The sequence below is a fragment of the Leucoraja erinacea genome, chromosome 32, assembly GCF_028641065.1.
Source record: "Leucoraja erinacea ecotype New England chromosome 32, Leri_hhj_1, whole genome shotgun sequence".
NCBI lineage: Eukaryota > Metazoa > Chordata > Chondrichthyes > Rajiformes > Rajidae > Leucoraja > Leucoraja erinaceus.
The window spans coordinates 10813344-10834702 of NC_073408.1; the positions used below are offsets into that span (position 1 = coordinate 10813344).

The following is a 21359-nucleotide window of genomic DNA, read 5'->3' on the forward strand; positions in this document are numbered from 1 at the left end:
AGCAAAGTACAGAGAGATCCTTGATGAAAACCTGCTCCCGAGTATTCAGGACCTCTGACTGGGGCAGAGGTTCACCTTCAAATAGGACAACGACCCTAAGCACACAGCCAAGACAATACAGGAGTGGCTTCATGACAAGTCTGTGAATGGCCTTGAGTGGCCCAGCCAGAGCACAGGCCTGAACCCGATCGAACCTCTCCGGAGGGACCTGAAAATAGTTGTGTATCGACGCTCCCCATCCAACCTGACAGAGCTTGAGAGGATCTGCAGAGAAGAATGGGAGAAATTACCCAAATACAGGTGCCAAACTTGTTGCGTCATACCCAAGAAGACTTGAGGCTGTAATTGCTGTCAAAGGTGCCTCAACAAAGTACTGAGTAAAGGGTCTGAATACTTATGTAAATGTGATATTTCAGTTATTTCTTTTTAATTACTTTGCAAAAAATTTCTAAACACCTGTTTTTGCTTCTTTATTATTGGGGTATTGTGTGTAGATCGATGATAAAAAAAATAAAAAAATGTGGTCCATTTTAGAATAAGGCTGTAACGTAACAAAATGTGGAGAAAGTGAAGGGTTCTGAATACACTGTACATGGTTTGCAAACTGACATGCCCACGAGAAGTTCATGAAAGGACACAAAGTGCTGGAGTAACTTAGTAGGTCAGGCAGCAACTCTGGAGAACATGGCAGGGTGATGTTTCAGGTCGAGACCTTCTAAAGGCTGGTTGCAAGAGGTGAGAAGAGAGGTTGAAGAGGAGAGATGCAGGACAAGTGTGGCGTGCCATGTGAGGAGGGGGAGGGGGCGTTGATGGGGAGATGGTTGGAAGGGTGTGAAACAGGATTGAAGCGTTTCAAATTGCAAAGCTAGTTGGAGGAAAGTAGTGGGGGGGGAGGGAGGGGGAAGGGGAGAAATAGGTAGGGGTCTAGATGGGGCTTAGGGCTGGGGGGAGAACAAGAGGGGGATTTTGGGAGAGTTTGTAGGAGGTTACCTAAAATTGAAGAATTCAATATTCATACTGTTAAGCTGTGAGCTACCAAGCAGAATATTCCTTTATCCATCAGCCAAATGTAAGACATTGGAGCTGAATTAATTGACCAAACCAGACATCAGATGCCTTCAGCTAAGTTACTTTGCACAATTGTGGGTGAGATCAAGGAAGGCTCCATTCTTGACATTACATCACTGAGGCAAACATGCTCCATCTATCAGTGACCGGGATTGTGTGCATTCAGAGAGTCGGCCCTCACCGCACTAACTTTGGGCATCTGGATTCTCAGACCCTGAAACCTTTTAGACATAAAAGGGTGGTGGGTATATGGAACGAGGCTGCAGGAGGAGGTAGTTGATGCAATGCTTAAGAAACATTTAGACAGGTACATGGATGGGACAGGTTTAGAAGAATATGGACCAAACGCAGGCAGGTGGGACATGTTGGTTGGTGTGGGCAAGTTGGGCCGAAGGGCCTGTTTCCATGCTGCATGACTCTATGACTCTATGAGCATGTATGGGAATTACCTTGTCACACTAAAGGTCTTATCAATTACAGTAGATCCATTTGAAGGACTCAAAATATTGAAATAAACAATGTCATCGTAGCTATTAAAATTGTATTGAATTACCTGCTGTTTGTTAGCCTTGTTCTTACAAAGTACTTTGAGTTCAGAGAGAGTCTGCTGAGAGGTCTCCAGGAGAATGCCTGTTTGTTGCTGTTTGTCAAATTCCAGTGGAGCGGGAAGGATCTTATAGGAAGGGCCCCCTCTCACCAGTTGGTGCTTGTCCGTGAGTTCAGGCGATGGGGCATTTCGCCAGACAAGCTGGGCAGTCTGCTCAGGGAACCATGTCACAGGATCCAATGAGTCCTTGTCCTGCAGTGCCTGCACAATGTTTTTATACTGACCACTGCCCGATGGACTTGTGGTCAAAGGTGTTGGTTTGGACCAACCTTCAAAGACCTTTTCCATCCACCAGCTTCACTCTCCTGTGGCTCATAGACACATCAATGCCCCATGAGCACAGCGCTCTATGTTGTACTAAACTCTTGGCTACAATATCAATCACTGTGCTCCCTCATTGCTGTCCAACAATAGGGAAACAATCCCACAGGGAACACACAGGGAACATCAGCCTGGCCTTTGTCTTTGTGTGTAGAGTGTACCCTGGCCATTTGGGAATGAGGGTGCTGTCCACTGCTCAGGAGTCAACCTCGGGCTTAGGTCAATGATCCTCTACAGCACCTCAATGGTCTAGGATGGATGTGAAGCCAAACCTATAGTTAAGGTGGCAAACCGATCCTTTCATTGTGAGATGAAAATAAATCAAATCTCATAGTTACCATCTCGTATTCCATGGAGAAAAACACCTCACCTGTGCTGACTCTGCTGCAATAGGGACTAGAAATTCAGCTGACAAACATCCCCGTACCTTCAATAATGTGGTTGGAACACAAGTGAAGGCAGACCTGACCATTATTTACTCTGACCTGGTCACGTGCTGAGCTGCAAACAAAAGCAACCACCCTGTTCAGTCACTCCCTCCTCGTCTGCTCGAGTGCAGTTGAAGACTCTATCATCACCTCGCCCCATCCCTGGACCTCGGGACCTCTGACCGCTGCTATCTACAGCTTGCCCCTTCCATAAAAATGAAGCCCTTTGAGAAATGGAAGATTCGCGAGCCTCACCATTCAAACATGGGCGCCACTTTCCATCATGTGTCCAACAGTATCCTTCGCTCCATAGAAGCTGCCGCACCCGCTGAGTTTCTCCAGCACTTTTGTCCACCTTCGATTTTCCAGCATCTGCAGTTCATTCTTGAACAGGAGCCATATCTCTATCATTACAGTGAAAGTCACATGGACCACCCATCCTACCAATTCCCACGTCATCACAAGGCCAGGTATCGCCCAGCCCAGGACTGAGCTTACCCGGAATGCTCCCCTCATACGATTGACTTCCACCAACTCTCTGAACTCCGCTTACAGATCATAGGGCATAGGAGCAGAATTAGGCCATTTGGCCCATCAAGTCTGCCCCACCTTTCAATCATGGCTGATCTATTTTTTTCCCCTCTCTACCCTATTCTCCTGCCTTCTCCCTGTAACCATTGACACACTTGCTCATCAAGAACCTATAAATCTCAACTTTACAAATACCCAATATCTCAACTTTAAAACTCCACGCAGCTCTATGTGGCAAATAATTCCACAGATTCACCACCCTCTGGCTAAAGAAATTCCTCTTCATCTCATTTCTAAAGGTACGTCCTTTTATTCTGGTCTTAGTCTCTCCCACTACTGGAAGCATCCTCTACACATCCACTCTATCTAAGCCTTTTATTACTTGGTGGGTCTCAAATCAGATCCCCCCCCTCTCCCCCCCCCCCATCGTAATCTGTAGCGAGTACAGGACCAGTGCCATCAAACGCTCCTCATACATTGATCCAATTGGCCACAGTTCCCGAGGCTTGTGTCATGCTTGAGAGTTTGTCGATATAACCTTCTCCCCATAGATCAGCTTCATCAATGCGAGGCAGGATAGGGTTATAGTGTAGGCGGTAATGTGGGTGGATATAGAATGTGAATGAATAAAGGAGTGAAAGAGGACTGAACCTGCATAAAATAAAAATCACACAATTCACATTTTCCATTTGAGAAAAGAAAATGAGCATTTATTTATTGGATATTGGCAATTAAAAAAATTTGACACAGTACTCAGCCTACATAGAAAATATATTCAACAGAGCTGGATTCCTCAATATGTACAGTAACTGGTATGTACCTGAGCAGGCTAGCGTTACATTCAATAGAAGCCAAAGCACTTATATTAATATTTTGCATTGTTCGAAAGAGTCAGAGTCATTGGAGCAGATCCTGGCTTGTGTCTTGGAGAATCAGTCAGGCCCTTGGGTCTGCTACAACAGTGCACATAAATAGTTCACTAATGCTTCTCCTGCCCCAATCCCTCCCTGCATCCCGTTATTCACCAGTAACACCAGTGTGGTGATGATGGGAACCAATTCACCCTTGATATCAGCCATGGCCTTGAAAGCTCTAAGGGGTGATCCCTATGCCAACATCACTATTGATGCTACTTGAACGACGATGGAATTGGAGAGGGGAGTTTGCGGAGTGCACCAAACTACATTTGCAACTGTGACTGTGACTTATCGAAACTATTTCTGCTTGAAATCACTGGCATGATGGGAAATTAACATAAAATAATCACGATTGGCAAGGGTAAAAACAACAACAGAACAATCGCTCATTCCACAGTGGAGATGCAGTCATGCCTGTTCTTTCTGTGTTGCTGATTTATTAATTTTCATTTCCACAAGGCAAGTTCCCCAGGTTTTGAAGAACGGGAAGCAAGAGCAGTAGACTCAGCATTAAAGGGATGTTCAGCAGAAGCCCAGAGGCGCCGCACTTTGGAATAGTTTCTGCAAAGACATTCAATGAAACAAAGAGACAATTAGAAAGTCTGTCTTTGTATCCGTGATGACAGAAGACAATAAGACAGTCCCCATTCCCCATCCCATCAAAGAAAATTGTAAGTTTCATCTTGTCATAGAAATGTATCCAAACATCTTCAGTGGAGGCACACACAAAAAGGCCAGAGTAACTCAGCGGGTCTGGCGGCATATGTGGAGAAAAGCAATTGGTGACATTTCAGGTTGGAAACCTTCTTCAGACCCAAAGCATCACTTATTCCTTTGCTCCAGAGATGCCGCCTGTTCCACTAAGATACTCCAGAATGTTGTGTCCATCTTCAGCATAAACCAGCATCTGCAGTTCCTTCCTACACATCTTCTCCAGTCAACATTGCTCACCTTAAATGGATTTCTCAGTGTAAGTGTTTATGGTCTTAGCTCTTTTTGTCAGGGTGTAAAATGAGTGACAGCGGCCATTCTGCATTGACATCACCGGGAATAAAAATGTGGAACTGTACAAACTTTCTCAATCGCATGTTGCACACAATTGAACAACATCAAGCAAGATCAGTTTGTGTTCCCTCCCACGCCCCAGACTTCGAATTCTGTAACAATTTGTATTCACTGGAGTTTAGAAGGATGAGGGGTTATCTTATCGAGACATATAAAATTAGTACTGGACAAGCTAGATGCAGGAAAAATGTTCCCAATGTTGGGCGAGTCCAGAACCAGGGGCCAGAGTCTTAGAATAAAGGGGAGATCATTTAAGACTGAGGCAAGAAAAAACCTTTTCACCCAGAGAGTTGTGAATTTATGGAATTCCCTGCCACAGAGGGCCAAGTCACTGGATGGATTTAAGAGAGAGTTAGATGGAGCTCTAGGGGCTAGTGGAGTCAAGGGATATGGGGAGAAGGCAGGCATGGGTTATTGATAGGGGACTATCAGCCATGATCACAATGAATGGTGGTGCTGGCTCAAAGGGCCGAATGGCCTCCTCCTGCACCTATTGTCTATGTTTCTACATAACACTACTCATTAACTCCCATTTGCATAGTGCATGCAGATCATCTCAGCAGCACGATCATTCAACATCGAGTACGTACAGACTTGCCCAAACAGACCGGGTCACTGGTATGTGTTCAGGAAGATCTTGTAGAGTTGCCAAGGTTAAAGTGGACGGAGAAGATGATATGTAGGGTTGAGAACACAACCGGGAGTGGGAGGGAACCCAAGTGTCCTTGGTTGAAGAATATACTCAGGCCCCTGCTCCCAATGGTCATCGAGTCTCATGATTCATCCATACTAAACCAGTTTCTGCACTTACTCAACATCGGGTGCCACCGACAACTGAGAGACAGACCTGGCGATAAGACTGGACTAAGAACATTTGAAACTTTGTCAGTGACAGAAACGTGGCGACTCTTTGTGTAACTGCCTGGGCGAAGTCTGCTGTATGATTTTACCGGATTGTATGCAAAAACATAGCATTTCACTGGACCTAGGTACATGTCACAATAAAGTATAATTGAATAATTGAACCAATCATACACTTCCTAAGCCGCGCACGAGACAGCAAACAGGATTGGGATCGCTGGATAATCAGTTCATGCAGCACATTCTGGGCTGGGGTTGGTGTTCGGGGTGAGTAAGGTGCAGCTGTTCATTAGAAACCCAGAAGGAAATGTCGGGAACCCATTGAAAGGTCTCAATATTGCAGACCAGGCACAACATGTTATGTACAGAACAAGACCCCCCTCTACATGTTGTTGGTCCCACTGAATAAGGAGGAAATGGGTCATTGATTGGCTTATATTTGTTACTTGGACCCACTGGCTGTCCAACTTTGCTTGTGGCCCCCTACAACCAACTGGAAGGGAAGCCACAGCAGTGATAATGTACCAACCCACCCACTGTGGTATCCAGTCCATCCCTAATAGGGAGATTCCTTGGGATTTGTAACTGTAAGCCAGGCCTTTCGAGAGACTCTTTGCACTGAAATGTTTAATGTTCTATGGAAGGGTGGAGCAGTGGAAGATCTGTTGCCTTTCAGCGCCAGAGACCCAGGTTCGATCCTGACTACAGGTGCTGTCTGTACGGGGTTTGCACGTTCACCTTGTGACCATGTGGGTTTTCTCTGGGTGCTCTGGTTTGCTCCAAAGGTGGACAGGTTAGTAGATTAACTGGCTTTGGTAAAAATTGGGCCTAGTGTGTAGGATAATGTTAGTGTACGAGGTGATCACTGGTCAGTGCGGATCCAGTGGGCTGACTGGCCCGTTTCTGTGCTCTATGTCTAAAGTCTAAGAAATATTCTTACCTTTAATAACTGGAATTGTTTTGTTGTAGTCATTACTTGGTTCAGCATTCAAGCGAAGACGGCAGATATACTTGCCATTGTCAGTTTCTGTAAAACCAGTCACATTGAGCAGTACCATATCATCTGTCATGGTTACTCTGGCCCGATTCTTGTAGGACTGATCCACCTTGCTCGCTTGGATTGTGCTCGCAATCACCAGCGGCAGCTCCTTTCCCTTGAGGAAACTCCACTCATAGCTGATGGCACTAGGGGCCTTTTTGTATTGACATTCGAGACTCAAATCATTGGTCATTGTGGTACAGGCAGTCAGACGTGTGATTTCTTGGCCTTCCACCAAAGGCAATGCTAAAAAGAGAAATAAATGTCATGATTCCAGTGGTACTGTTTAACTGCGTAACTTATATATTCTTGCAACTAAGGAGGGATGATAATAATGTGTAGGAAGGAACAGCAGATGCTGGTTTAAACCAAAGATAGACACAAAATGGTGGGGTAACTCAGTGGAACAGGCAGCATCTCTGGGTAGAAGGAATGGGTGACGTTTTGGGTCGAGACCCTTCGTCAGACCGAGGGTAAATAATGATAATTAAGTATTGTTGACGCTTCATTCATCCAGGCATATGGAGAGCGTCCCATTAAACAGGATCTTGTGGGCTTTGGGGAATGACAAGGCGAACCAGTTCTTGCAGAATATCTGGCTTCAATCTGCTACAATCGCCACAATTCGTGCGGTTCAAAATAAAAACTGAAGTTTTGGGAAAACTTAAAAATCAGGAAGTCCTGGAAATAGTCAGCAGATCAAATACCATCCATACTCACTGACTGAAATAAGTGTTGTTATTTTTTTCCCCCATTAATGTGGTTGATCTAGCTGGACTTCGATTCAAAGGAGGTGGTTGGATTTTTTGCTTGCTGGTGATAATAATTCTCAGCCTCTTGTATGGGAACCAAACCACCGCATGAGTGATTCTCTCCTTCCCCATGTATAAATGAGCAAGTCATGCTTACACCATTAGGATTTATTTCACTGTTATATAGGTATGTTACAATACTTACCTTCAGCGGCGCTGCAGTTCTGCCACTGGTACTGAAGATATTAAAGTGAATTAGGTGTCAAATTAAACTTCTTTTTGTGCTTTATCTGATGGGATAAATTGCAGACTTGACTATTAAAATCTCAAAATTTCGTTACATTGCTACTTTACTTCCTCTAATAACGTATTAGAGGAAGAAAGCAATGTTACGAAAATGTTAAGATAGGAAGATAAACACTCTTGACTATCACCCATAATTATAGCTTTTAAAGCTTTATTCCAAAGCCGGTGTTTAAGAGTCAGTAATGCAGGGATGTGTCTATTCTTATCAACAATTATAGATCCGCTCAGCAGTTTGAGGTATCTGTAAGTCAATTGTTATATTTTATGGTCTAATTGGCTGCATCTCCTGCAGATCCTGAATGAACTGTGGCAGACGGAGTACACTGATGCTGGTCATTCAAAGAGGAAACCAGATTTCCTGAGGAGATCATACCTGCCAGGACAGACAGTATCAGCAAATGATTCATCTTTGGTAAAGACCAGGAGCCTCCTACAATCCGATATGTGCACCTGAAAAATAAAAGGAGATTGTGTCAGCGTTATCCTGAAACCGAATCTATTTCATGGGCGGGTCAGTTCCTCAAGCAAAAGGGGGAAGAAAAGGCTCTTTTCCAAAACAGACAAATGCAATGGAAATGATCCACGTCAGCATTTCCAAATGTCTCCCAGTCTGGTTCCATTTCATGTTCTAGGGGCTCACAACCTTGGCTCGCTCATTAGTCAAGCTTTTCCATGTTGGAGTCAAATCAGCCTCACTCTGGGTCTGAAGACCCCATCAGTCTGAAGAAGGGTCTCAACCCGAAACGTCACACATTTCTTCTCTCCAGAGAAGTCTCGCCGAGTTACTCCAGCATTCTGTGTCTATCATCGGTGTAATCCAGCGTCTGCAGTTCCTTCCTACACACTCAGTCTCTGCAGTCCCGGCTGACATTCCAGCTAAAGAACCGCAGCAACAGCAGTACTCGAGCAAACCTCACCGGGCAATGCAAAAGATGCCGCACTATTTATTCCCAAAGATTCACACAACATGTAAAAAACATAGCACAAGTAGAATTACGTAAGATAGACACAAAATGTTGGAGTAACTCAGCGGGTCAGGCAGCATCTCTGTGGAAAATGAATAACATGATTACATAATCAATCAATTAATTAATTAATCAACCAATTAATTAATTGGAGAATTACTTAATAGTTATCCTTTGACCAAGATCACCAACAGAGTTTGTCCGGTCTTTATTTCAATAATGTTCCAACGCATAAATTGGTCGTTGGAATTCTTATGTTGTATCAGTGGTGATAATTCAAAATATTACCACTGAGCTTCGGGTTGGCCTAAATATTGCGCAAAAAAAACATCTTCCCTTCACTTCAGCAGGTGGATAAAAAATGGTGAAAAGGGAGACTCGCCCACACAGTCCCTGTCTTTCCCTGTCCGATCTCCCTTACCTTAAATCCCCCCTCCAGAATCGAACTCTTCTTTGAATATAATTGTTCCGCTAACAGCCGAGATCTCCGGCGAATTGCCACAGTGCCTGTGTCAGAATTAAGCAATTCCGACAAACCCAAGCAGAAATCTGATCAAATCATTGCGTCACCGGGCGAATTAGCAGATGCATCAATCTCACGTTGCATTGGCAGCAATACTGCACCATAATGCAGGGAACAATACTGTGTGTGTGTGGGGGGGTGGGGGAACGACCACACTGACACTGAAAACATTTCTAAATGCAAGAAGGAAGCCTCAGTGTAAATCTAAACAAACATTGCCAAGGATTACATATATCTTCCACCACATCATATACGTTGCAACACAACAGAGGCACAAATGTGTTCAAAGGAGCAATGAGTGACTTTTGCAATCAAGAAATAAAGCACTGCAGATGTTAGAAATCTGAATAACGGAAATGCTGACTCAGAATGTCAAACAGCATCTGCGGAGAGAGATATAGAATTAATATTTCTGGAGGGTGACCTTTCATCAAATGAAACACTAGCTCTTTCCCCACAGATCCTGCCCGGCCTGCTGCATTTTCACTTCACACGCCTTTCTGCAAAATTGATTTTCACCAGCACAGTCACCATGTTGATTTGGGTGTGACAATCTGTGTCAAAAGGAACAGGCTGAAACGTCTTTGTCATTGAGTCATGGCTCTTTTTTTTATCATTCATTCCCTTTCAACAATTTGAACAGGTTTCGTCAAAATGGGAAGCCAATTTCTATGGGCAGAACAGATTCCCTTTGTGAGCCTTGTGCCTTCCTGTGTTCTGATATCTGACTAATAGGATATAAGATCGGCATTACGTTACTTTGGTAGCTTGCAGAAGACTGAAGTGGTCACTAGACACCTGCAACTCAATTGAAAATATGAAGGAATTGTTTACAAGACATTAAAAAAAATGGCATTCAGGGTTAATACTCTATGGGGTATGTGGACAAAAGGCTTTTGTAGACGTTCTGGTGAACGATTGAATCAAAATTCGAACCCATTACACCGAGACTGGGTCAATAAAGAGAGGTCCGGCCAAGCCCAGGAGAGAAATTGGATGCTTTAGGTTCAAGTCAGGGTGGTTCCAAAAGGGAATTGGTGAGGAGACTTGCTTGGAAAAAGAAACGAGGGCAAATATATTTGAGATCATTTTGACAGATGAGAGGAGGAGACTGGGGGTGGACAGTGAGGATAGAGAGTTTGCCCTGTCGGTAGCTGGGAAAGGGTGGGGCAGTGTGTGTGTGTGTGTGTGTGTGGGTGGGGGGGTAAGAGAACTGGTGCGCTCTGCTGAGGCGAAGAAGGAGGGTGGTACATTTAGTACCCAATGTGGGGGCGACAGGCAAAGTCTGCACCGTCAAAGGACAAAGGCAGAGGGAAGGGATACTCTCTTGCCCAGGGTGGGGGTGGAGGGAGAGACGTTTACACACCCAGCATGGGAGGTGGTGAGGATGAAGTAAGGATGACACACGGAGACTGCAGATGCGGCTGGAAATGCTGAGTTCACCCGGCAGTGTGGTGGGGGTAGCGGGGGCAGAAGTAACGCTGCTTGGGCGTGGCGGTGCCAGCGGGGGCACAAGCCGAGGAGCGGGGGGTCGGGGATGGGGCAAGAAGGGCGGGGGGGAAAGGCTGGCGGTGGGTATGGAGCTGTTGAATGATTGCGACTCCTTCACAAAGAATAGTCGCCCCGGGGATGGGGAAGTGAGACAGAGGCAAGAGGATGCGGTGGGTAACTGGACTGAGACTCGAGGGCGGCTCGTCTCGTTCACAAACCCCCTCTGAATCTATTCTCCAACCCATCCGCGATTTCCATGTTTCCCCCTCTTTCTCCGTTCTGCCGCCCACAGCTTTCTCTGTGCAGAATGTAATCTGCAGAAATCCGCAGCAACTTCCAGTCGCAGCGGCTGCGGTTTTCCCTGGGACACTGCAAAAACAATCCCGCATTTTACCTGCATTGGCTTTACATTTAAAGCGGTTCCCTCCCAATCCATACCCTGCGATTAATTTCCCTCGACTCTCGCCTGCAAACGATTCAAAATCTGTTTTCATCTTTTAAAGATTAAATGTCGACGATGCTGATAAATTTGATTTCTTTCTTTCCTTATTTCATCGCTTCCCCCCTCCTATTCTCCTCTCCTCGCCTCTCTCCCCCCTACCCTCCATATCTCTCCCCTTCCCCTCTCCTCTCCTCTCTCCCTCTCCTCCCTCCCTATCTCTCCCCTTCCACCCTCCTCTCTCCTCTCCTCTCTCCCTCCCTACCCTCCCTATCTCTCCCCTTTCCCTCTCTCCCCCGTCCTCCTTTCCTCTCCCTTCTCTGACTGTTCTCCGCTTTAATTCATCTCTCCTTCCCCTGCTGGGTATTTGCAGAGCGGGTTTACATGCCGCTTCTCCCTGCAATAGGCAGCCGACCCCCTCCTCTCCCCTTCCCCAAGCCCTGCTCTCTCCCCGTCCCTCGCTGTCCTTACCTGCAATGGTCTCGCCTCCCGGTGCTACTGAAGGGTCAGCTTCTCGCCGCCGCTTCTATATAATCGCTTCTTGTGTTTTTGAAATCAGAAGCGAGTCTGTGCAACCGTGGGTTTCCTGTAGAGAATTTAAAGGCTGTTGGAAGCGTCTCTCACTGCAGCACTGACTGCGGTAGCAGCTGACAAGGCAGCACGCCCCTTCTTCCAGAATATGAAGTGATCCCACCCCCTCCACATCGCAGTCTACGCGGTGGGCAGACGATGTCTGGGGACTAGGAGCTCAGCTAGAATCTTCCGAGAAGCTTCAGACTTACCCCCCCCCCCCCCCCCCCCCCCCCCCCCCCCTTGCTGTTCCTGCGGCGTTTAAAGATAACCCATTGAAAAAAGGACCGACTACGCTGGAAACACTCAGCGGGTCGGGCAGTATCAGCAGTCTCTGGTCTGCCAGCCTGCGGCAACCATGGCCGGGGAGAGGACGAAATGTACAGGAAGATGCTGGTTTAAACCAAAGATAGACACAGACATGCTGGAGTAACTCAGCGGGACGGGCAGCATCTCTGGAGAGAAGGAATATTCGAATGGGCGACGTTTCTGGGCGAGACGGGTCTAAAGACGCTCTCCAGAGATATATACTGTCTGTCCCGCTGAGTTACTACAGCATTTCGTGTCTAGTTGGGGAGAGGATGTCGGTTTGGTCAGAACCCAGTGACCAACACCCGTTAGACAAAGAGCTGCCAGCGACCAAGCAGCGCACACATCTGACAGGCACGGGCTCACATTGTCCCTTCATTTGTGCCCCCAGACCTGCCCGCAGACAGGTTCCATTTGCTTTATCTACACCGTGGAAGATTGAATGCGGGAGGCGGAGAATTGAAAGCCACTGCAGTCTGGTGCTAGCGCGGTGTAGATCCAGCCCACGGCTCAAGCTCGCCTCCCTGTTTGCAGCGCATTTCAGGTTTCCTACCATTTGCTGTTGATGTGGAGAATAAAATGCTGATACACTAGTTTGAAGAAGGTTCCCGACCCGACTCTGCAGAGTTGCTGCCTGTCCCTCTGAGTTACACCAGCATTTTGTGTCAATTTGCCCCGTTTAGACCAGCACAATACACAATAAAATGTTGATGCCCGGTAGTGATCTGGGGGGGGGGGGTGTAAAATGTTTGCCCTCGGCGGTCGGTTGACCCCTATCAATCCCAACAGACACAGAAGCCTCTGCGTCGACCACTCTCTCTCTCTCTCTCTTTTTGGAAGGGAGTGCCTTAGTTCTGTTTATCTCTAATGGCAAAGTAAAGGCTTTTTATGCTTCATTTAAAACCCAAACAGACTCAAGTGCTGGCTTCATTTTATGGCATGGCACTTTAAAAGGAAATTATTACCACCGTTTATAGAGCCGCCCAGAATGGAAACAGGCCCTTCTGCCCAACATGTCCATGCTTCAATATGCCCCATCGAAGACAGTCCCATTTGCCTATGTTTTGCCCATATCTCTCTTCCTATCCCTGTACTTGTTTCAATGTTTTAAAAAATATTGTTATGGCTGCAACCACTTCCTCTGCCAGCTCGTTCCATATACCCATCATGCTCTGAGGTACAGTAAAAAGCTTTTTGTTATGTGCTATCCAGTCAAAGAAAAGACTATATATGGTCACAATCAAGCCATTACAGTGTGTAAATAAAGGGTCGAACATATAGTGCAAGATATAATTTGACTAAAGATAGTTCAAACGTCTACAATGAGGTAGAGGGGAGGTCCGGACTGCACTCTAGCGAGTGAGAGATATTTGTTTTCAAGTGTCTGTACTTCTTACCTCAGATTCAGATTCAGATTCAATTTTAATTGTCATTGTCAGTGTACAGTACAGAGACAACGAAATGCATTACCTGATGGGAGGAAGGAGAAAAGGGAGTGACTGAGGTGATACTGATTCTTGATTGTGTTGGTGGCCATGTCGAGGCAGCATGAAGTGTAGATGGAGTCAATGGAGGGGGTTTGGTGTGTGTGATGGTCTGAGCTACATCCAAAACTCGCTGCAATTTCTTGTGGTTCTGGATGGTGCTGCTCCCAAACCATGCTGTGATGCATCCGGATAAAATACTTTCCACGGACCATCTGTAGAAGTTGGTGAGGATTATTGGGGACATGCCAGACTTACCAAACTTTCTAATGAAGTAGAGGCCTTGGTGTGCTTTCTTGGCCATCGTTTTTCCTCTCATTTGCCCCACAGATTCCTATTAAATATTTCTCCTCTTACATTAAACCTATGGTTCTTCATTTCCCCAACCCAGGTAATTCACCCTATTTATCCCCCTTCAGGACTTTATACACCTTTATAAAATCACCCCCTCACCCTTCTGTGTTCTAAGGAATAAAGTCGCAGCCTGCCTAACCTCTCCCTACAGCTCAGGCCTTTGAATCCTGGCAACATCCTCGCAGATCTTTTCTGCACTCTTTCCATATTTAATATTGTCCATTATGCAGATTGCAACAGCAGTACAAAAGGAAAGGTGAGCTGCAATTGTACAAGGTATTAATGCTATGCCATTCACTGCTGAGCACCCTCCTTTAGGAAGAATCACTGAAGGTTCACCAGAACTATGTCACGGTTTAATGAGTTCAATAGTAAGGCCCCATTACTGAACTAGGCTTACATTTCCTAGAGATTGGAAAATTAAAGGTTGATCTAATTAAGGCAATCAAACTCAGACATCCAGTAGAAACTGGTGTCTCTGGTGGAAGAGACTGAGATAAGAGAGTTGTTTTTAAAATTAATGGAAGCACTTTTTCACCCAGAAGTTATCTCATATCTGAAATTACCCCTGAAAAGCTGTAAATTCTGGAAGCAAACTAACATTGTTAAGACTAAAGTTGCTCATTTTACAGAGTAGTGGAACAAACTGAAAGGTTGAATTGCCTCTGGTATCTCTACGCCCATGTTCTGGAATATACTAGTGTTCCTTTCCATTATATTGTTTCATTGCTTTTAGCTTTTAATATTCCATTATAAACTAAAAGCAATGAATAACCAAGGCAATATCCACAGATGCAAGTATAACATTTAATAGATTCCCGAACGAACTGGAGACCTAATTCAAACCCCAAACTTGATGATGTCGGTGAGAAAGTGGATCAATAAATATCAATCTTGTTGAAGCAGAGCAGAAAATGTGAGCACGGACTGTGTGAAAGATCATTCACATTAAGCACAAAGACTTATGCCAGAAATCTAAGCACATAAGTAATGTAAATGTCTGCCCCTTCAGCTGATAGCAGTGATCTGCGGTATCTTTAGTGCATTTACTGTAAATTGAACATATCATAATCATCATAAATGACCATTAGTGAGTGAGTCAGAAAGATTTGGTTTCTAATTCTATTCTATCACAATGAGTACAGATGTCTCGGTTGACTCCCTGTACAATACTGTATTAAATAAATGCTTCACTGTCAAAGAAGCTGTATCCCCACTTTGTCACACATATTGATAAACTAGGCAGCATCTCCCCTCTCAGGTGAATGCTAAAATGGAAGATGGATTATCTCCATGGTATTTTCCATTCATCCATGCCATAATTAACATTAAAAGTCACAAAGTGCTGGAGTAACTCAGTGGGTTAGGCATGCATTTCTGGAGAACACAGATAGGTGATGTTACCTGTGGGACCCTTCTTCAGACAGTCTGCCTGATCCACTTAGCTATTCCAGCACTGTGTGTTTTTTTGTAAACCAGCATCTGCAGTATCTTGTGTCTCCGTACTCAACGTTGTGTATTTCCATTAGCATTATGTTGCTCAACTTTGTCCCACCCTCAGATAATCCGCTGTGAGACCTCAGTGAAATGTTACTTTAGCTGCTCTAATTTGGTCTGGCTTGCTTCCCTTATTCTGCTCTCCATAACCTTAGGATACAGAATGTAGCAGCTTGTCTGCAAACATGCACATGAAGGATATGGGCCAGATGCAGAATAATGGGCGAGTTGGGCTGCTGTTTTCATACTGTATGACTCCATGACTCTATGCATGGTCACCCGTGAATTCCTGACCTCCAGGAATGTCACCATTTAAAAATGATCTTCCATCCATCTGTGATCTTGGCTTTTCCCATTATTGGAGATCTTTAAACTATCTTTAATTGGAATTTATCCGACCTCAATGTTATATTTTGCACAGAATGTTAGTACACTTTATCCTTTATCTGTGTATTGTGGACAGTTTGATTGTATTTATGTGTAGTCTGTTCCCTGACTGGATAGCACGCAAACAAAATCTTTCACTGTACCTCGGTACACGTGACAATTATAATGAACCAAGCTTAACTAAACTAAACCGTGACTGAGATGTGCTGAGATATCGGGTCACTTATTCATTTGTAACTTAAATTGTTTAGCATTGTGCCTCCAAAGAACATGGTTGTAAGCTCTGGGTGTCTTAACATCTTTCAACCTCATTGAAACTTACAGAATAATGAAAGGCATAGATAGAATGGATGCGGAATGGATATTTCCACTGTTGGGGGAGTCTAGGACCAGAGGTCATAGCCTCAGAATTAAAGGATACTCTTTTAGAAAGGAGGTGAGGAGGAACTTCTTTAGTCAGAGGGTAGTTAATCTGTGAAACTCATTGCCACACAGGGCTGTGGAGGCCAAGGTAGTGGATATTTCTAAGGCAGAGATAGACAATATCTTGATTACAACAGGTGTCAAGGGTTATGGGGAAAAGGCAGGAAAATGGGATTAGGAGGCAGAGAAGTGCCAAGCTTGAATGGCGGAGTAGACGTGATGGGCCGAATGGCCTAATTCCACTCCTGTGACGTGAACTTGTGAGTATCATAGAGCATTCCCACATAGAAGCAGGCCCTTTCGCCCACTGAGTCCATGCCAACCATCAACTACTCTTCATGATAATCCTACACTAATCCCTTATTCTATTCTCCTCACATTCTCTTCAAATCTCCTGGATTCTACTATTTGTCAACACGAGGGGAAAGTTGGTGGAAGCTAACCTACCAGCCTGCACACCTTTGCGATGTCGGGTTGGGGGTTGCAGAATACCCATCGGAAATCCACAGGGAGAGTGGGCAAACCCCTCACAGGCGGAACCAGCGGTCAGGGTTGGGCTAAGATGCAGGAGGTGCCAGGCAGCAGCATTAACCTGTGGTGTCAATGTGCTGCTGATCCATCAGGATGAGATGCAAATACAGGGAGATGTACAAGAATAGCAGAAAAATAAAAACAAAAGCTATGAGATACAGAACACTGTAAATGTTGGAAATATAAAATAAAAAAGAATATTGGAAATGCCTCACAGTTCATGCCATTTCCAAAGGGAGATAAAAATTGTTCACATACAGGTTTATCTTGAGTTTTATCATAACTGGTGTCCTCTGAGAGAGACTGGAAAAGCTGATTGTCTAAACCCCTGAGGGCCTCTACCTTGCTCATTCAAAGGATGACGTTTGTTCCTGGCGTTTGGATTGGTCCTCACTGCAATCATTCAAGAAGCTAAAAACTGAGAGAGCCGATGAGACTCAGAATTAAAGAAACAGGCAACGAAAGAGTCAGGTTCTCCCTTGCATACTGAATGGAAGTGCCCTCTATTTCATTTCTCCAATCTGGAGGAGATAAACTTTTGTCAACAATATGAAGCGGAATCCACTGTTAAGGAAAAGTTGCACATCTTGGAAGCACTTCCACAGTCCACTGCGTTGCCCTTCTGTGCAGGGATCCTGTGCTGGGACTTCTGTTGCTCGTGACATTGTAAATGACTCAGACTTGAATGTAGATGGTTAGTAAGTTTGCACATGACACCAGGATTGCTGTGGTCACAGACTGTGCGGAAGACGGTCAACGAATACAATGAGATGCAGATCAGCTACAGAAATGGGTGGAGAAATGGCAGATGGAGTTTAATCACAAATGTGAGGTGTTGCACTTTGGGAGGTTGAATGTAAGAGGAAAATATACAATTAACGGAAAATCCTTTAATAGCATTGATGTACAGAGAAATCTTCAGGTCCAAGTCCATAACTTCCTGAAAGCAGCAACACTTGTAGATAGAGTGATAAAGAAGGCTTATGGTATGTTTGCCATTCTTTGGTCGAGGCACTGAGTATAAGAGTTGGGAAGTCATGATCCAACTTTATTGGATGTTGTTTGACAATATATTTGGAGTATTGCGTGCAGTTCTGGTTGCCCAATACAGGAAGGATGTGGAAGGAAGTCAGCTCACTGTCTCCACCTCTTCCTTTCTTCTTCCCCCCCACCCTTACATCAGTCTGAAGAAGGGTCTTGACCCGAAATGTTGCCTATTTCCTTCGCTCCATAGATGCTGCCTCACCCGCTTTCTCCAGCATTTTTGTCTACCTTCAATTTTCTAGCATCTGCAGTTCCTTCTCAAACAAAGGTATTTGCCACAATATCTCTCATTGTAATGGGGCTTTCTCACAGGGCGACTTGACGCAAGATGTAACCAGAGTGAAGTGGTCGTGGTCTAGCACGATATCACACGATATAATGGGGGGTAGATAAAGAGTTCCCACGGGTACTCAGTATTTCTGTTATTTGTGCGAGTGACTTGTCCGTCTCCCGAGCTTTCCCGTTAAATCTTGAATGAACATTGTGAACTGTGAAGTGTTGTTAAATCATCACGTGGCACAAATGAACACTCAAAAATGAAAAAGAATGAAAATTGGATTATATCACCTCCCTTCAACAATTTTGTGTTTCAGCATGAGAGGGATTATAACATTAGAGACATTCATCTTGTAGTGATGTGTTAATGAAGAATTGCAGACATCAATCTGATAGTAAAAAAGATATTTATTTAACAATGAGGTAAACAAGCACTGACAATCAAACTGCTGAGTTAAAAGCTTTATCACACTTCAGGCTATAATAAAAAGTGGAGCCTCCAACAGAAACAATGTAATGCCCAAGAGGAAAAAACACACATTAACATACAGACATTTATAAAGGACTCACAAAATGGTGAGTGGCCAACAACTAAAATAAACTAAAACTCAAACGGTTAAAGACTGTGAAAACTTTCTCACGGACCATAAAAATGCGGGACCTTTCAGTAAAGTCCCTTTTAAAGATTATAGTTATTTTCTTGAATCTCATTAACATAACTCATGAATAAGTTGATTTCCATATGCGGATGCAAATCTTTATTTTTTAAATTCAATCCCACAGAAGACAATTGTTTACCTGTTCAGCACGGAATTGTGGCTGTGCTCCCATTGCACGCGGCACTCCATATGTCCTATCTGTATACTTTCGAATCACAGAGTGATGTATTAGTCAATGCATTCAAAAAAGACAGATTATGAATTAAGTTTGTGAGAACACAGATTAAAGCGCTCACCGCTCACCTTCTGTCCCCTCTGTCCAGCTTCCGGGTTCACCGTTCGCAGGAGTTCCCACGGTAAACGCAAGAGTTATTACGGATATCGCACTGGCCACTACGTCCATATGTTTCAATGTTCAACCACAAGTGTACAAGTCACTCTTGGAGAAATTCAAGTTTGCTTGAATTTTCTCCCGAGTCAACAAGTTACACGAGTACCTGCTGTTAGCGCCACGGTGGTCCACGGTGGTCCACGAATGCCGTACGGTTATCGTACGAGGTTCCCACGATGTTCAACTCTGGTTACCTCTTGCGTCAAGTCGCCCCGTGAGAAAGCCCCATAAATCCTGTGCCCAGAAACGTCCTCTTGTACATCAAAGCTCTCTGCACCAAAATCACAATCTCTGCACCAAATTTCACAATCACATTGCTAATGTAACGAATTCCTCCAATTTGGCATGTTACTCACTTGCATTTATACCCCTTGTTTCTGAACAGATGTTCTTTTCTCTCAATTGCCCTCTTGGATGTTCATCAGTAACCGAAGAAATCCCATTCGTTTTTCCTCTTTATCTTTTTAAGAAAGCCCCAAGCCCAGTCAGTCTTTCCTGATAGCACATCATCTCCATTTTATTAGCGTTCTCATAAATCTTTCCTGCACTTTTTGCAATGTCAAAACAACCTTTTAGCTGTATGGATAAGAGTGCAAGCTGATATAAATTGAAATGTACATTCATTGCCTGCTTACATAGTTTATTTCTCTGGAAATGATACCCAGAATTTTACTCACTCACTCCTCACTCTATCATTGTGTACTGTTGCATTCGTCAACAGCTGTGCCTATACTCTTTACTTCTCCACCTCACTAATTTTCCTATGTTCTCGGAAACGTGGCAGTATTATTCCACTTAATGCACTTAAATTGCAGAATAATGCAATATTCTTCTGAATAACAGTCCATTTTAAGGACATTAGATTTTTAGACTTTAGAGATACAGCATGTAAACAAGTCCTGCAGTGAATCCGCACTGACCAGCGATCACCCCGTACACTAGCACTATCCTACACACGAGGGACAATTCACAACTTCTTTTACCAACACTAATCAACCTATAAGCCTGTACATCTTTGGAGCGTGGGAGGAAACCAGAGCTCCTGGAGAAAACCCACGCAGTCACAGGGAGAGTGTATAAACTCCATTCAGACAACACCCGTAGTCAGGATCAAACCCAACTCTCTGGTGCTGTAAGGTAGTTGTGCCACTGTGCCACCCGCCTCCCTGAAGATGCTGGATTAGTGGTCAGTAATGTTCAGGTCAATGAATGAATGAATGAATGAATGAATGAATGAATGAATGCATAAGTGCATTGGCCAAGTATTCACATACAAGAAATTTGTCGTAGTATTCACATACAAGGAAGGAGGCACCTGAGGCAAAGGCATCAAATTAACCTATTCTTTCATCTTGTTTATTTTCGAGCAGGAATTGTTAGTGCAATGGGCTGTCCCACTTGGGCGACCTACACCGCGACCTCTGGCGAGTTTGCCCGCAACCCATAGGTCGCCACGAGGTTGTAGGAGGTCTTCGTCACTCTCCTTCATGGTCGAGAGTGGTCTCCGCGCAGTTGAGTCTTCAGCTAGGTTGCGGCGCATTTTTCAAAATGTTAAAAATTGACCGCGACTAAAAATAGGTCGCCCTGGGAAAATGTTTCTTTTTTTTTAGTCGTAGGTCTAGTCGAAGCCGGTCGTAGTAGGTCGTGATGCTAGTCGTAGGTAGTTGACGGTGGTCGAAGGTAGTCGAAGGTAATAGCTCCGCCGTGAAAAAAAGGTTGGTAGGAAAAGAAAGTTAATTTAAACTGCAGAACGTCACCTCTTTCACTCCAAGGCATGTTCATTCATAGCTGGAGAGTTTTTTGGAGAGGAGACTTGTGTTTTAGAGATGGTACCAAAAAGGCAGCAGCGCAGGGGGAGAACACAACCCTCAAAAAAACCTGCCATGCAGGTGTTGCCCACCCAGGAGGAGGTGATGCCACGGGGGGTGATAGTGCAGGAGGAGGTAGCCCTGCATGAGAGACCCCTGGAGGAGACCAGGGTGGCAGTATATGTCCCCACCACCACTCCACTGCTTCATTTGAAGGCAGCAAAGCAGCCTTTCTCCTGTGTCTGACAAAGCATCAGAGACAGATGCCCCATTGGTGGTGAGGGAGGGCTGGAGGAAGGTTATGCCCTACACC

At 44.7% G+C, this 21359-nt stretch overlaps 1 protein-coding gene across 2 annotated transcripts; it reads right to left on the bottom strand.

Annotated features, from left to right (window-relative positions):
• Positions 1-3636: 3636 nt before the first annotated feature.
• Positions 3637-11983, bottom strand: LOC129712362 (thy-1 membrane glycoprotein-like). Of its 2 annotated transcripts, none has more exons than XM_055660718.1 (4): positions 11785-11983; positions 8269-8345; positions 6739-7083; positions 3637-4433 (listed from the first exon to the last, which is right to left on the bottom strand). In XM_055660718.1, exons 2-4 carry the CDS (start codon positions 8300-8302, stop codon positions 4312-4314), a joined length of 501 nt encoding a protein of 166 aa, XP_055516693.1. In that variant the 5' UTR covers positions 8303-8345; positions 11785-11983; the 3' UTR covers positions 3637-4311. The 2 variants fall into 2 exon arrangements, with proteins under 2 accessions (XP_055516693.1, XP_055516694.1); XM_055660719.1 differs by lacking the exon at positions 11785-11983 and adding an exon at positions 9282-9374.
• Between the last annotated feature and the right edge of the window lie 9376 nt (positions 11984-21359).

What these genes read in the sequence shown, in the direction of transcription:
- LOC129712362 (XM_055660718.1), bottom strand. Translation starts at nt 8,302, where the DNA reads ATGAATCATTTGCTGATACTGTCTGTCCTGGCAG. An exon ending in GATACTGTCTGTCCTGGCAG is followed by an intron (nt 7,084 to 8,268) that starts GTATGATCTCCT and finishes TTCTCTTTTTAG; the next exon opens with CATTGCCTTTGGTGGAAGGC. An exon ending in AACAATTCCAGTTATTAAAG is followed by an intron (nt 4,434 to 6,738) that starts GTAAGAATATTT and finishes ATGTCTTTGCAG; the next exon opens with AAACTATTCCAAAGTGCGGC.